Below are 17,500 nucleotides of genomic sequence, written 5' to 3'. Positions count from 1 at the left end.
TGAGAGAGAGAGAGTGAGAGAGAGAGAGAGAGAGAGAGAGAGAGTGGGAGAGAGAGAAAAACTTATTCGCATGGAGATTTCGTCGACTTCCCTTTTCGGTTTTGTCCGAGTATACACAAAGCCAGTGGTAAGCACAACTTTTCTCGTTAAGGAACGCCGATCTGAATGAGCCCTTTTCTTCGTACCACTACTCGGCATATCCTAAAGAAACGTTCGAAACGAAAGAGTCGTCGTTTTCTCGTCCTTCTTTCTTCCTTTTCTTATCTTCTTATCTTCTCTCTCTCTCTCTCTCTCTCTTTCTCTCGTTTTCTCTCTCTTGTTTTCTTATTCTGTCTACTTTCTATCTACTTTTCTCTTCAACTCTTCTCCTTCTGCTTCTTATAGATCTTTTTGGCTTTTTTTTCTTCGTTCTTTTCTGTTCTTCTTTTTTCTTTTTTTTCTTTTTTTTCTTTTTTTTTTTTTTTTCTATCTTCTATCCATTCTATCAACCAGCACCCATTTTACATCGTGACTCATCGCTGGAGGCACGCCGATAGTTAAAAAAGTTTTAATATTAGATAAACGAGGCAGACCAAGCACGATTATCTTCTTGCCGAAGTGCCATTTTTCTTTCTTATTTTTCTTCTATTCTAACTTCCTTCTTTCTTTCTTTCTTTCTATCTTTCCTCCTTCCTTCTTTCCTTCCTTCCTTTCTTTCTTTCTTATTACTCTTATTTTTTTTTTTTTCTTCTTTTTTTTTTTTTTTTTTTTTTTTTTATTTTTCTTTCTTACTCGTAGCAAACGACTATAAGAAAGAACGATAAGGTATAAAATGAAAGCATTAAAATTTTATGCGCGATTTCCTTTAGTCTATATATTTTTCTGCAATAATATTTAATAACAATGGTTCTCGCTCGATTGGCGATGAAAATTTATAGAGTTTCGAGTTGGGTTAACGAGGATGAGCGTCGAGTTGATGAATAATTATAATTTGTTAGTATTAATTGTTAAATAGTTGTTGTTAATCATGTTTGATACTGGATACTTTGAAAATTTGATCATTTCGTGCGATAGTTTATATGAAAATATGAAATAGAGAGAGAGAGAGAGAGAGAGAGAGAGAGAGAGAGAGAGAGAGAAAAAGAGAGAAAGAGAGAGAGAAAGAGAGAGAGTGATATATAGATACATACAAATATTAATTAAGTAAATAGATAAAATGAATGGAGGAAATGATTAGAATTCAGAATGTACATATATATATATATATATATATATATATATATATATATATATATATATATTTATTTTCTTTAATAAAAATACGAATATAAAAATAGAAAGGAATTTCAATGACTTAAGTTGTAATCATTTGTATTATCACACGATATATATATATATATATATATATATATCTGCGTTAATAAAAATGAAAAGAAAAAAATATAAGTATGATACATCATGTCGAAAAAATCCTTTTGGTGGAATTGGCCATTGAATGGATTTGTTCGGTTGTTATCAACTCGAAAAATGGCGAAGTCCATTGCAAATAGCGAAGAAAAGGAAATTCTTATAGTAGGATGTCATCCAGTGTGTAGACCAAAGTGATGCTTTCAAAAAACTATATCTACGTGTATATCATACCATCAAGAAAATAATACGTCTCTTAAGGTTACAACAGATTCGCGTCCCGTTCACTCGCAAAAGTACGCTCTCGTACGGCCATTGAAATTGTCAGAATAACCTGAGTGAGAGCGCAAAAAGCACGAAGGCGAGATGTGCTTTAGAACTGTCTCTTTCTCTCTCTCTCTCTCTCTTTCTCTCTCTCTCTCTCTCTCTCTCTCTCTCTCTTTCTTATGAACTTAAAGCCGAACAATCGAAGCATGTTTTAAGTATTTTCGAAAATTCAATTGAAATTGTTTTCAGCATCGAAAGCTTCTAAAAAATCCATTACACTTATGACAATTCAAAATTTCTTCTTTTTCTTTTTTTTTTCTTTTTTTTTTCTTTTCTTTTTCTCTTCTAGAAAATCAGTATTATCAAATACTATTATCTACTTATCAATCAGATACAATTTTCTTTATGATTGATATAAGCCGTAATTGATATTAATTCTTCTCATGTTCCTTGAAAATTTGATCAAACGATGAAATTATTATTCATTCATTGTATCGAATATTATATCGATTACTCGATTACAATTTTTCTTTTAATTGCTAATGAATTTTCATTGACATTTCTTAAAATTCTTTTATTTCACATTAGGTATATTAAAAAAAAAAAAATAATAATAATAATGATATCATAGATATAAATTATAATAATACTCGAATATAATATAATATATCAAAAGGGCAATGTCCCAAAAAAACTATCTGTATATTTCGAAGATCATGTTACCTTATATTCCGATAAGATGTTTAGTAAGAGTTTCAAGAGAAGTACTAGCGGAGTGAAAAAGATATCGAAGTCGATTGAAAGTTTTCGACGCGAGAAAAGTCCCGTCTGTGTTCGACGAATGTCCGTTTCGGTGCTCGCTGGAAATGGAGGGTACAACACGGAATAAATCCGCTCCGATAAAATTGAAGTACCCACCCACTCACCCTATCAGCAACCCCTTCTCAACATCCTTGATGTGCCTCGTACAAAACTCGTTAACCTCCACGAGCATTTCCGCGTTTATCGACTACCACGATATTCTGGGCTGTTCCACCACTTACTTGGGCGCCATTTTTAAACGTTATTTCTCTTCTTTCTAACTAATCCATTATGTTTACGTATAATTGTAACGGCGGGAGGGGGATTATTTTAATTGTCGAAATATTACATATTTTTACAATGACTTTTACTTATTTTGTCTTTTTTCTCTCTCTTTTCTTTTTGTTTCTTTTTTTTTTTGGTTTTTGTAAACTTTCAATAACGTCTAATCTATTCGTCGATGAATAATACTTTCTTAATTACTTATAGTACTTCCAATTTGTAATTTTCGTAATTTTCTATATGATATAATATACTTTTTAAATTAAATGAGAAACGATAGATTTATTTTTCCAGTTTATTTTACTAACGAACGTTTTATCAAACGAAAGTATTATCAAAAAAGAAAAATAAAAAAAAGAAAAAAAAAATATATATATATATATATTTATAAAAATATTCGAGAAAACGTATTGTTAGAAATATAATATCATTTCAACGAGGTTACGCGAAAAAGTTGATTTAAAAACAAAAAGAGAAGACAAATGTTTTTGTGAAAGGATTAGAAAATCGTTATACCCTTTTTTTTTGTTTCTACCAAACGATTCGTTTGCAAAATTCGGCTACAAATTAAACCGTTATATATATATATATATATATATAAAGAGAGAGAGAGAGAGAGAGAGAGAGAGAGGATGTCGACGCGATCGCGCGACAAAACGCCGGTAATTACATTCCGGAAGTGAGGAGGTCGAAAAGCGGCGTGGTATGCGTCCACGGCACCGTTTTGCGCCTCGAATAATTGCTGACACGCGATCCATGCTATAGCAATAGGTAGCTACCCATGCGCAGCTCGTGTTTAAGCTGGTTCGTGTGGCCGATTGGACAGGAGCTCGTCACTTCCTCCCTCTCTTTTCTTCTCTTTCTATCTTTTCGTTCCTATCACTCCTGTCTCTTTTGTCGTTCGAGTAATCTCATCAGGTAACATCCTTCTCATTCACTCTCTCTCTCTCTCTTTCTCTCTCTCTCTCTCTCTCTCTCTCTCTCTCTCTCTCTCTCTCTTTTTATATCTATTACTAAGCATTTACATGCACCCAGACAAACACATAAACATGCACGTATACAAACACACGCACATACACAATTACACGCAGATAGAGAGATAGATAGAACGAGAGAGAGAGAGAGAGAGAGAGAGAGTTGTAATTGAAAATTCGATATTCCTCTTAAGTGGCATTTAAAATAGAAAACGTGCTAAAACGAGTAGTTGCATGTAACTAAGATGTTATATGTTTGATAGATAAATTATAGATATGTTAAACGTGTGTTTGTCATTTATATACATATATATATATATATATATATATATATATATAAATTATTTTATGTGCACTTATATATGCGCATATATAGAAATGATTCTGAATATTGTCATTATAATATAAGAAAAAATATGAAAATAATATAACAAAGTAATTTCCAAATAATTTTGTCTATTCTAAGGAAGATAATTAATTATTAAGGATAAATTAAAATTAATTATTTATAACATTTATTGTATCACATTGATTAAAATCGTTGAATTAATACGTTCAAAATAAATTCCATTTTAAGGTATATAATTATACAGAAATATATATATGATTTGGACATTGAGATAGATAACTTTAAGATGATATCTAATTATGTTAAATAGAAATCTAATTGACTTTTGATTTGATTGTTGGTAACGATGATGATTTTTTCGTCATTTGTAGGGAATGTTTAATTATTATTGTTGAAGGCGTTAACGCGTAAAAATATAACATGACATTTAACGTTTGTCCACGTTTTTAACCATCATCACTATAGAGACTATAATATCTTTTTCTTTAGATTTACTGGGGCGTCATCCCTTCTCCTCTATGTTTCTTCATCGCTTGTCTTCTTCCTCGGTTCGCTTTTATGACGATGGATAATAAAAGTAATACCGGTCGTAAAGAGAAAGGCGTTGAACTATATCGGATCAGTCTCGGGATAGCATTTTCTACCTTTTCGGAAGCTTTTACGATTACCAGATGTCCTGTATTCACTCGTTTAAGAAGACGGTAGACAATACATTTAGTTTGATTTTTATTTTTTTTTTTTCGTTCGATTTTCGTTCGCTGATAAATCGATCGATCTTTTTTATCTTAAAATTTGATCTTCCATACGAGTCAGATAAGTTAATTGTATATTTTTCATGTGAAATATTTTGACGATGGGCAACCACAAAGTCATCTCTGTCAGTCATTCACCGAAATGATCCAAGTTGCTAATTATAATTACGATTGAACATTATTAATTGCGGTATAATTATCAGGTAATATCGTGGATGGCTAATTTTCTATAAATACGTATATATGTATATATGTATATATGTATATATGTATACATGTATATCATTTAGAAATATCATCAAATGGGAGAGTTCGGTATTGAACATTCTATTAAATTAAAATGAATAGAAAATGTTTTGATTACTTGTTTATCTTCGTAAAATTTTTTTTAATCGTTTCTTCTTTATAAATCGTGTACTGTCCCTTTCCTTTTTTTCTTTGCCCCTTTTTCTTTTTTTTTTTTTATCTTTTTATTATTATTATTATTATTTTCTTTTTAAATACGTTATATCAATAGAAATTTGGATTAAAGTGACCAGAAAAAAAACCTGGACGTTCATTATTTATCTTTTTAATACTAGCTCTTAATCAGAAAATTTATGATATTATTTTTTTAACATCCAGTATGCACAAATACCAACATATTATATACAATAATAACTATGTCCATGGACAAGATAGTGGTAGGAAAATATCGAAATGGTGACCCTACTACGGTGACACAATTTGTACGAGGCAACGTTAAAAGCATACCACTGTAGAAGGTCTAATCACAGCGAATGTATTCACGTCTGGACGGATACATTAATGGATGATAAAGTTAAAAATCGATGATAGACGATACGTCACGTTGAAAAGGAAATGCAATAACCTCGACGAATATGATTATTTACTGACGTGTAGATATACATGAGTCGTTGAAATGTAATGTGTGCGAGTGAGAAAGATAGAGGAGAGGTGGAAATAGGTATATATATATATATATATATTTCGATCCATATTGTGTAACACATAAATGCATATATGGGTACATACCTGTACATATATTTAGTAAAGTTGAGTAACATTTGCAGAAGGTAAAGCATTATTCGTTATCATCAAAGTTATTTTAATCGTAGAATAGCGACGATGGACGACGGGTGATAGATCGACGGGAAATGCGTTATCGGTGCATTTCGTCAGGATGAAAATGAATTAAAGTGCCGATCTTTGGCGACATGCCTCGATATATCGGACGGCTTCGTGGCGCCAACCGGTTAAATTTCCTTCTAATTCGATCCACCAGTGAAAAATAACATTGCACGGGAAAATGGAAATGATCCTTTGCGTACGTGCTTGATATCGGTATGTCGTGTATTTATGTATCGTACACTTGCATTTTGTGATACATATTCCTATATATATATATAAATGTTACAAATTGTTTTCATTGAAATCGATTAAAATCGTCGACTGTAAATTTGTTCTTTTGATATTGTATATTTCTGATCTGATTGTTGAGCAAAAAAAAAAGGGGGAGGGACGAGAAGGAAAGAAGAAAATAACGAATATTCATGGAATATTTTGTTATTGAGAAAAATTCAATCGAACGCAAGTTCAAGTAATATGTTATATTATAACAATTCCATTTATAAGATGAGATAGTAATTTGAATATCTTCGTTTTATTTAGAGATATATTTATGTGTAGCAACTTCGTTTGCAAAGGTCGTACGGTATTATAGAAAAAAAGGGAGGATATTATAGTAGTGATAATTTTGTTGTAAATGAATACTTGAAGGACATATGAAAATCAACGGTGTGATTTTTCGTAAATGAAATCATATTTTTATACCCAACATTTGATTGATGTAACTTGGCATTTTATATGAAAAAATATTAACCCTTGTATTAATATCTTGAAAAATTATTACTTTAAGAGATATCTTAATTTTGATATTATTAAGAAATCATGCAGATTTGATTAGAAATGTGTAAGTAATAATATGTAAGAGTAATAATAAGATAATGACGATTTCTTAGCTTCAAAGTTAGCGTTAGAATTAAAACTTGTTTATTAATTGTTTATTAATTTATGTAATTTTATAAATCACTCGCAATAATATGCGAATTCTTTTCTTTTCTTTTTTTTTCTTTTTTTTTTTTTGTACCGAAATAAGATAAATTTTGTTCGTAAGAATTTGTTTATGAAAATTGTTTATAACAAATTGTTTATTGATTATATATTTATTTATGTAATTTTATACATCAGTCGCAATCGAATATATTTTCTTTCTTTTTTTCCAACAAAATAAGATGAATTTAATTGATAAGGATTTTGTTTATAAGAAATTATTAATTAATTATTAATAATATGTTGAAAAAAAAATAAAAGGTATAAAACTCTGACCTTTAAAATCATAGTTGATTCAAGTCTCCATTACTTTTAGTTCCAGAGATATTTCAATTTAAATGGAATACGTTTACGTTGGTCCATTGACCTATATAATTTCATTCAAAATGGTTTATAACATACTAATCTATATAAATATCGTAAATTTCTGGTGGCTTAATATTACTCCTATTATTATTACTACGAACAGCTGTACTATATAAATTATAAATGGAAATCTTTCGAAAACGATATCTTCGGAACGAAAAGTCGTAAAGACATGAAAGCAGTATCATTTTCAAATATATTTTATTCTTTATTTATTTAAATATTGTAATAAAATCGATTTAGTTAATAATTTTGGAAATTAAATTATTTCTTTTCTTTCGTAATGACGACATAAATATAATGAAATCATTGAAATTTTTATTATAATCATATAAATTCTTTTTTTTTTTTCTTCATTTAAAATAAGAAATAGACGATTTATTAATGATCGAATAATATAAAATTTTAAGATCAAAATGTCAACAATTTTCTTTCGTAATAAGAACATAATTGTGAAATATATTCTATGCTAATAATTTTTCGACATATATGGGTTAATACTTTTTTATAGAAAAGTTTTTTATAAGAAAATATTTTAAAGTTAAGTTGCATCGATTAATGTAATCAAAAACATAATTTCATTTGAAAAAAATATATCCTTTCATCCTTTCATGTACAACAAAATTAGTATTACTATAATATATTTCCTCGCTTCCATCCCCTTTGTACCATACGATTTTTGTAAACTAAAAATTTCTCCAAATTTATACAAGAAGAACGAAGATATACAAGGTAATCAAAGTTATTGTCCCACCCTATATATAACTTATATATGCATATTTAATATCCAATGATATTGAACATGTCAAATGATCGTTATCGAACTTGATAAAATTTATTATCAAAAATTGTTACGAAAGATAATTTCAATGAAAATAATTCGTAAAACTTAATATGAATCTCACAATCGATATATTTTACATAAATACATATATTCTTGTTTTCTCAATATTGGATACGTTTTTTCGAGTAAGGTTTGTGACGTTTTATATTGTTTTACGACATTTACAAAGGGCAAAAGATTGAGGAAAAATGGTAGAGTGGACGGAGTTCAGAGAGTTATGAGAAGTAAGAGTAGAGTGAGTTAGAAAAGGTTTCGACGATATCGATGCGCCAGCCGATTTTTGGACCAAGCTTGACGTTTAACGAACGCTGCCAGACCTTTTGATTTACAGGACAGTTTGATTTCCAAGCCGTGGGACAATAACCGCCAATTTGTAAATCGCCTCGTAAATCTGAAAGCGTACTCTCTGCTCGATCGCGTTAACCCAGTCCTCTATTTTTTTTTTTTTTTTCTTTCTTTCTTTTCCTTTTCTTTTTTCCTTTTGTTTCTTTTTTGTTTTGTTTCATTTTGTTTCTCTTTTTTCTTCTTTCATTCTATCTCCGAACCATTCCGCTGATTGCATTAAACAATCAGCTTTGTTAAAAGAGTTTCATGCTCATGCATTGCCGCATGTTTTGTTATCTATCCTATATCGTAGATAGGTAACGTTTGCGTTTGTAAATGTACCAACGTAAAATGTGAAAGAAAATTATTCATGTATCGCGATCATTTCTAGCGTAGTTTTTTGGCAGATTAATCGTTTTTGGATCGTAATCGTACGTTCGATCGAAACTGGGTCATGTATTTGTCCTTCCAACACTTGTTCTTTTTTTTTTTTTTTTTCTTTTTATCCTTCTCACTACATCAAATGCATTTCAAACCTATGCAATCCGATCTCTGTTTCGTTGTATTTTTGAAAGAAAATTGTTAATGTAACGTGAAACTTATAATAATTTTCTAATACTTGGCAATAATTAATTCTTGAATTAAATTAACGAGTTAATTAGATTTTAAAAAAGAAAAAAAAAAAAATTCAATAGCAATAAAATGCAATCTCAAAGTCATATATCATATAGTGAATTTAGTGAATTAAATAAATAAAAATTTCAGAAATTTATTTATATAAAACGAATATTATACAAAGATATTCTTCATATATTATTAATTTATATTTTGTCCATATCTTAAAGAATTGATTGAAAAATGAATTGAAATATTTCTAAATATTTAAAAATTTAAGAGGCTATGCTCTTAGATTTTTAAGGTAAAAAAAAATGTCTTTATTAAAATATAAAAGGAATACCGATTGTAATGAAAATTAACGACAGAAAAATTTATTTTGAAAATTTTTCGATTCATCGTACAGTTTATTTTAACAAAATCTTTTTTTTCCAATTACGTAGTCCGATTTAGCGATCGTATGTAAAATGAAATTATATTCTGACCTGGCTTTCATTGAATAACTTTGAGTTTCCATTCTCTCTCTCTCTCTCTCTCTCTCTCTCTCTCTCTCTCTCTCTCTTTCTCTTGCTGAGCGAAGAATAAAAAAAAATTCAACTTAATTTGATAGCTTAATAATCGCCGTGTCTTTTTATTTGCATGATCGAATCTCGAAGTTATTATGAGAGACATAATCTTTGAGAGAATTTGAATAAAATTTTTTTTTATATCTAATTAATACGACAAGACAGGTGATTTTTATTTTATTATATCAATATAATATATATATATATATATATATATATATATATATATATATATAGCGAGAAAATTATTCATTTTTTAAGGGTACTTTAATTTTCTTTTTCTCGTAATTCATAAAGTGTAATAAAACGTATATTGAAGTATATTTATCTTAAGTTATTTCGTTCTAAAATTTTTAAATATTAAATTAAATAAAGATGATCATAATTCAATATATATTATAATCTGTATAAATTAATAATACTTCTTTATGAATCGTCAATTCTGAAAATTACCATGACTATTATTATTATTATTATTATTATTATTCGTATGTTTACATTATTTTTTACTTAAAATCATCTCAACGTTCTCTAGCTTTAATTAAATATTTGTAGAAAGTTTATTCTCGATCCAATCGAAAATTGTTATCGACGTTTATTAATAGACTCTGAAAGAAAAAGAATTAATTTTTTCCCTTTTCTCTTTTCCTATTTTTATCCATTATTTGATAAAAGAAATGTAAATAGCTTTCACTATTTTCTATCTTTCTAATTTTTAATCAATAACATAAATGAGAAAATAATTAACGACGAATATTTTTATGTTGGTATATAATTTTAAATAACCTTAAAAATTGCGAAAAAAAAGCAATGCTCCAAAAGTAGGAGAAAGAAGATCGTTATTACGTTAAAACCTTTCACGTTTTTATTATTACAACCATTAATACGTATTTTTGTAATTAAATAAAAATAATAATAAAAAAAAAAAAAAAAAAAATAATAATAATAATAATAATAATAATAATAATAATAACATCAACAATAACAATAACTTTCGGTGCTTTTGAAGAAATTCATTCGTCCTCCTTCCTCTCCGTTTCAATTTCATTTTCTTTTCTTCTTTCTCGAATTGTTTTTTCTTGTTATTTTTCGTTTTCTCTTCTCTCCCCTTTCTTTTACTCTGAGAAATTCGATCATTTACGAAACACATCAAGTATAGGTACATACATACGTACGTACGTAACTACGTCAGAGAGCATAGCCTCTTAAAAGCTAGATCGAATGTAGGTTAAGCGAACGTAAGTCCTTTTTTTTCTTTTTTTCTTTCTTTCTTTCTTTCTTTTTTTTTTTTTTTTTTTATTTCTTTCTCTTTCTTCCTCCTTTTTTCCCTTTTTCCTTTCCTACTCGATATCACCTATACTTTTCTCGTTTCTCGCTTTTAAAACACGTCCATCGATTTCCTTCGTGTTCACGAGAGAAACTCGTATGGTCGTTAATAATTTCACGCTAAGCGTTCATGGAATGTTAGTCAATGGTCAAAGCAAACGTCGGACACTTTAACTTTATTATCGTTGTGCACAATATATAACTAACTACTACTCAGGAAAAATAATGAACCATAACTCCAAACATTTTGTTTTACAAATGAGGATATTAATTACCTTTCTCTCCCTATTTCTTTTTTTTTTTTTTTTTACCTTTTCTTTTTTTTCTTCTTTATGTTTTGTTTCTTCTTTTATTTCTTTTTTATTATCCTTTTTTCCTATAGTGATTAAAATCTACGAAGTTGCATTAAAATAAACATTGCTCTAAAGTAGAAATGATATTTTTTTTTCGAGAAGAAGATAGATAGATAGAGAGAGAGAGAGAGAGAGAGAGAAGATTCATGAACAATATACGCGGCTTTTAATAATTCCGCGGCGTTACCGTCGGCTGGATTAATATTTCAGAGAAACTCGCTTCTTCCGTCCCCCTCCCTACCTCCCACCCACCCAACGTTCCTTTCCCTTCTTTCTTTTTTCTCCCTTTTTCTTTTTTTGTTTTCTTCTTTTTCTTTTTTTCCATTTCTTCCTTTTTTTATATTCTTTTTCTTTTTTCTTTATTTATTGTTTTTATTTATTTATTTATTTTTGTTTTTTTTTTTGTTTTCTTTTGTTACGTTTCACTTACGATTCCGTATACATCGAAATACGACGAACGTTATATAATCAGGATGAAATAAATTTCGATGTAGTAATGGAAGTGAGTGAGAGAATGGCGAGAATGGCGATGAGTGAGGGTGGGAGGAAGGATGGGAGTAGGATAGTATGGGGGCGCGGGGACGGAGTAGGGAGAGGGTGAAGATGAAAAAGTAAAAAGAAAAAAAGAAGAAAGAAAAGAGAGGAGGAGGAATCAGGCTGGATAGTAAAGGGGCCGCTGGATAGTAGGGGAAACGTAGGATGCGGTAAGTAGGGAAGGGGAGGGAAGGAGAAAAAAATATGGCAACTTCATCTTCAGGCTTAATTCAATGTAGGACCCAGAGACTCTCCGTGTACCGTGCAATCTCCTGCGTGGATACGTATATTGAATGCATGAGGATGTTACTCCGTGATGTTACTCAACGTACATACAGAGAGAGAGAGAGAGAGAGAGAGAGAGAGCAAGAGATGGTGGTGAAGAGGGTAAAGCTATAGGGGGTAGGCAGGGGATAGATGATTGTACAGGAGGAATATCCAGTAGGAACTTGTATGCGTCTCCAATCGCATACCTCTACGTCTTGTCGAGTGGCGAAGCTGCATTACGGTCCAGTAAATCTGATTAATATCGAGCGTTTCGTTAATTAACATGTCAGTCTATCGCATCGATTCGACCATGCGTTAATCATTTCTAACAGTATCCTCTATAACATGGAATTCCTTAGTATTCAAGCTTTACGCGTAAAATTTCAGTCATTTTTTTTCCTTTCTTTTTTTTCTTTTTTCTTTTTTCTTTTTTTTTTTTCTTTTTTATATTTATCTCTCCTTTTTCTTTCTTTCTTTTATATATATATATATATATATATATTTTTTTTTTCTTCTCTCTTTCTTTCTTTCTTTCTCTCTCATTTATTTGCTTCATCTTTCTCCCTTTCTTTCTATTTTGCTTTCTTTTTTCTTCTTCTTCTTTTTTTTTTCTTTTTCTTTCTATTTTCGCTTTTCTTCGAAAACGACTTTCGAAAAGTTACCATATACATATGAATTTATTATGTGTGCATAGTTTTTAACGAACGTTCACATTCGTTTCGTCGTTAATTATATCACTCGACTGGGAAGGAGGAAAAAAGGGAATTAAAAAAAGAAGAAATAAAAACCAAAAGCAAAAAGAGGCTTAAAAAAATTGAGGGGGGGAGGGGCGGGAGGAGGAACCACCTGTGTCAACAGGTTTATTCGACTAAATTTATTACCTTTGATTTCTACTGTAAGCTTCCATATCTTGATATGATGATATTCCTCTTGACAGTTTGCTCTTATAAAATTTCTATGAGAGAGAAAGAATGAGAGAGAGAGAGAGAGAGAGAGAGAGAGAGAGAGAGAGAGAGAACGAGAGATATGTTTTTTTATACGTGTTTTTTATTTTGATAAAAGATGATTACCAATGACACATTGGTTTTTGCCAGGATTGATATATTATTTTTGACTTACGCATTTTTACTTTGTTCCTGTTTTTTTTTTCCCTCTCTTTTTCTTCTTTCACGCTAATAGAAGAAAGTGTCGTAAGACACTTTTGGTCGCAAGAAAATTTTTCTTTTTTTTTTTTTGTTTTGTTTTTTTCATTTACCAATTTACCATAAGTATATACCTAGTTCGAACGAATTTCACGTCTTTCGTTATTGTATTTCCGTCTTCCTCTTGTTCATTTTTTTTTTTTATTTATTATTTTTTTTATTATTATTATTATTTTTTTTCTTTTTTTTTTTTTTTTTTTTCTTTTTTTATTTCTTTTCTTTTGATTCATACTTTAAACCACGGAACGATGATAGTGCATTCTGCTGACAAATGGTCGCTTACATACTCTATCGATTCGAGCATCGCGTAGTCTTCCGTTTGGTGTTTCGAATCTTGATGGAGTGTACACGGAAGTACGTGTACGAGTCTCGAATTTGCATTTGAACACGTTTGCATAACACTGAGAGCACGTACGAACGTACTGTTGCAGGTGAGCCACGTGATATAAAGAGTAACAACGGCTGGGAAAATGGCAGACAGACCGAAAAGTCGATACCTGACTTTCAGCATACTTCATATCATCACGTTAATGTGCCAAGGTAAGTCATTTTCTAAATCTTCAAATGCCCATCTATCAAATGAGATATTTATTTGCAATTGGAATACAAATCTTTCGTTAAATGCATAAAACGTGTATCAGATCTGTTTGAACGATCTTTTTTTATTCTAAATCATTTCTATTTCTTTTTTCTTTTTTTTTTTTTTTTTTTTTTTTTTTTTTTTTTTTTCAATCATTACCTACAAAAAAATATAGGAATTAAATATAGGCATAGAGAAAAGATTGATATCAATCATTGCATTTCTAATAATACATAAATCTAATGATTTTAATACGTTATAATCATTTAAACGTTATAACGTATTATTTTTATATAAAGCATAGAACATAATAAAAATTTGAAAATATTTGTTAGTTGGATTTTCGTTAAAGACAAATTTAATGATAATTAAAAATCGTTCAATGTAACACGTCAGAATTTATATTTCGATTGAAATGAAAACGTTTATATATATTAAATAATTCCCACATTTGTTCTTATTATAAGTGAAACGTTCTCTCTATTTCTCTCTTAATAGGCGAGAGAGAACTAATTAACAAATTTAACGAAATAAGTAAAGCACATAATTTGGTGAACACCACGGGAGAATTCGAAATTCTCTAGTATCTAGGGAATGATTTGTCATCGAAAGTAATACGGCCCAATGGAACGGTTGCAATGAAAGTTTCATTTTACTCGAAGTAGTTAGGGCTCTTAGCGTTTCGGTAAAAGCCGCGTTGGCTCTTACGCCACGTTATTTACCACTCAAGTTGACATTCATGTCTCGTCGTTGCTGCAGCATTACGGATGCTGCGTCTCTATTTCTATATTTCTCTCTCTCTCTCACTCTCTCTCTCTCACTCTGTCGTGGAAAAGCCTTTACCGTCACTCAGCTTTCTACGTACCTTCAATGAGAGAATTAGCACGAATCGACGAAGATTATGGATCTCCTCCTTGGTTCCTCTTTCATTTTCTCGCTTTCAATCGAGCGAATATTATTATTAAAAGTAATATTATATATATATATATATATATATATATATATATATATATATATCAAAGCGTAATACAGAAATATTTTTGGAATAATAATATTTTACTTGTAAATGTATTTTTCATCATCATTTTCTTGTTAATTGATAATACGATATTAAAAACTTCATAGAAAATTCTTTCTCTAATTTACATATAATCTTTTCTTACGTATAATCCTTTATTTACATATAATTACGTATCTTTTATTTACGTGTATTATTCGTTAAAACATTCATCAAATTATCATTATGTTATCGTTAAAATTATTGTAAAATTTTGAAATAAAATGAAAGAATGTTTCGAATGATTTAATACGATATAAAATCGAATAATATTAATTAATTTATTAATTTTTATAAATAATTTTTCCTTGCAGACATTCTTTTTTTTTTTTTTTCCTTTTCCTTTTCTTTTTCCTTTTCAAATAAATACAATTTAATAATGATACGAAGAAATCGATATTTATGTTAATTATTCGCATGAAAAATATTTATAATAAATGATTTATGATAAATGGTTCCTTCCATGTTTCATAACTAAAAGCGCTCAAGTTTCGATATGTTTCGAGAGGTGGAACATTTATAAGAAATATATCGCTGACGCTACCGTCCACTTTACCTCATGACCCGCAATGAAATTTTCGTAGTTACGTAGTTATAGTGTAAACGTGTACACTCACATACACGTACACGCTTAAAAAGCGTGCTTTATGAGCTTCAACGAATTCTGCCGTGAGCAAAGTTCGGTCGGTGCCGCCGCGTCAAATAAATTTAAACGCTTCCAACTTTACACGAAACTGTTCCATCGACAAAATATATATATATATATATATATATATATATATACATAGTTTTATATATATATAAAGAAAAAGAGAGAAAGAGAGAGAGAGAAAGGGAGACGTGAATATGTATAGAAAGATCATTTATCGTAAAAAATTGCCATTTCTATTGTAAAAAAATGTCCCGAACAGATCTTTTCTAACGATCGATGATAAGATATATATTAATTAGAGTTAATAAAATTTTTCTTTGCTGCGAACTAATTCGTTTGAAAAATAAACCTTACTATGTATAAATACATGTGTGTATGTGCATATATATGTGTGTGTATATATATATATGTGTGTGTGTGTGTGTGTGTGTGTGTGTATATGTGCGTACGTGCTTACGTGCGTACCTACAATATCCCAACAAAAATTATCTAGAAATATTATTTTGGAATCTAATGATTTCTTATTTCGATAAACCTCAAAACGGGTCAATTTTATTTTGAAAGAGAACAAATAAATACTTATCATAAATTCATTCACTTTTGGTTAACAATTTCTCAATGTAGAGATGGTAGGATGGATAGATGACAAGCTCGTTCGAAAATCTTAAATAAAAATGTAGGAATTAAGTGACATATCATCGATAAATGTATTATATCGATAAGTGTATATCTTTACAATGGTTCTATTTTTTTGCCTCTCTTTTTTTTTTTTCTTTTTCTTTTTTTGTAGTTTCGAATTAGCCTTCCGAGAAAAAAAAAGCGTTTGAATAGCATCCTTCCTGTCTAGACGTGTTTCGAAAAAAGTTGATAGATTTCATAATAATCCTGATGAACAATTTTCGTCGTGACGTTCTTATTTTCTTTTCCTCTATCTATCTATCTATCTATCTATATATATATATATATATATATATATATATATATATATATATATATAACAAAGAAAGAAAAAGGAAAGACAATGAAAGAGGATCATCGCAACATTTCTTTTCCGTGTCGGTTGCAGGCGCCTTGCAAATCTGTTATAAAACTTTCGAATGGGGAATAAAACGTGCCGAAGTTTATTTCCCCGCGACACTTTAATAATATTTCGTTATACAAAGGGAAAATTGTTGGGATTTAATTTCTTATTTAGCGATAATTACGCGAGTCTTTCCTTCATCGAATTAACCACAAATAAGGAATAAAACTTTTACTAAACTTGTTGTCTTATCTCTTTCGTCGTCTCTTATCGAGAATTTCTAATTATATCGAAAGAGAAAAAAAAAAAAAAAAAAAAAAAAAAAAGAAAAAAAAGAAAAGGTTAATTTATATCGACATATAGAAAATTTTTTATTACAAAAATTTTTCAATCGCATACGAAACGATTTCTTATAAATAACAATAGATTAACGTTTTCCTTTTGTGATAGAAAAATCGATATTCGAAATTTCGTTCTTCTCTCGTACCTTTTCTTACGTCTATTTTTATCTGTACCTGAACGATTCCGTAAAATTGCTAGTTCTTCGTTGCTTCGCCGTGAAAATTTTACAATTTCTTTGAAGAAAAGGCATCGTCTGTCGCTGTAATCGAAGGTTATGAGAAAGGTCCAGCAGCAGCTAGATATTTTCTCTATCCCTTTCTCTCTTTCACTCTCTCTCTCTCTCTCTCTCTCTCTCTCTCTCTCTTTTTCTCTTTTTTTCTCTTTCTCTCTTTCTCTTGAAGATGCATACGTGTTCTTCTTCTAACGTAGCTCCTCGTTCGGGAACAAAAACGAGATTGATACCGTGCAGAATAGCGATGGGATCGAGATCGTTTCATGTAGGAAAGGAAAACGTGCGAGCTGCATTCT

General features: G+C 29.7%; 1 protein-coding gene across 12 annotated transcripts in view; it reads left to right on the top strand.

Moving 5' to 3' along the window:
• LOC124952935 (lachesin) overlaps positions 1-17,500 on the top strand; it is a 282,806-nt gene that overhangs the window by 18,877 nt on the left and 246,429 nt on the right. For all 12 annotated transcript variants that reach the window (XR_007102062.1, XM_047503592.1, XM_047503591.1 and 9 more), the window contains one exon: positions 13,752-13,860. Coding sequence is in view for 11 of the 12 variants with exons in the window: in XM_047503592.1 (XP_047359548.1) it covers positions 13,791-13,860 (70 nt within the window). In the remaining variant the exon portion in view is untranslated. The remainder of the gene's footprint in view (positions 1-13,751; positions 13,861-17,500) is intronic.

Source organism: Vespa velutina, chromosome 11, assembly GCF_912470025.1.
Source record: "Vespa velutina chromosome 11, iVesVel2.1, whole genome shotgun sequence".
In the NCBI taxonomy this organism is placed as follows: domain Eukaryota; kingdom Metazoa; phylum Arthropoda; class Insecta; order Hymenoptera; family Vespidae; genus Vespa; species Vespa velutina.
The sequence above is the reverse complement of the archived record's forward strand: the minus strand, read 5'-3'. Positions and strand labels throughout refer to the sequence as shown.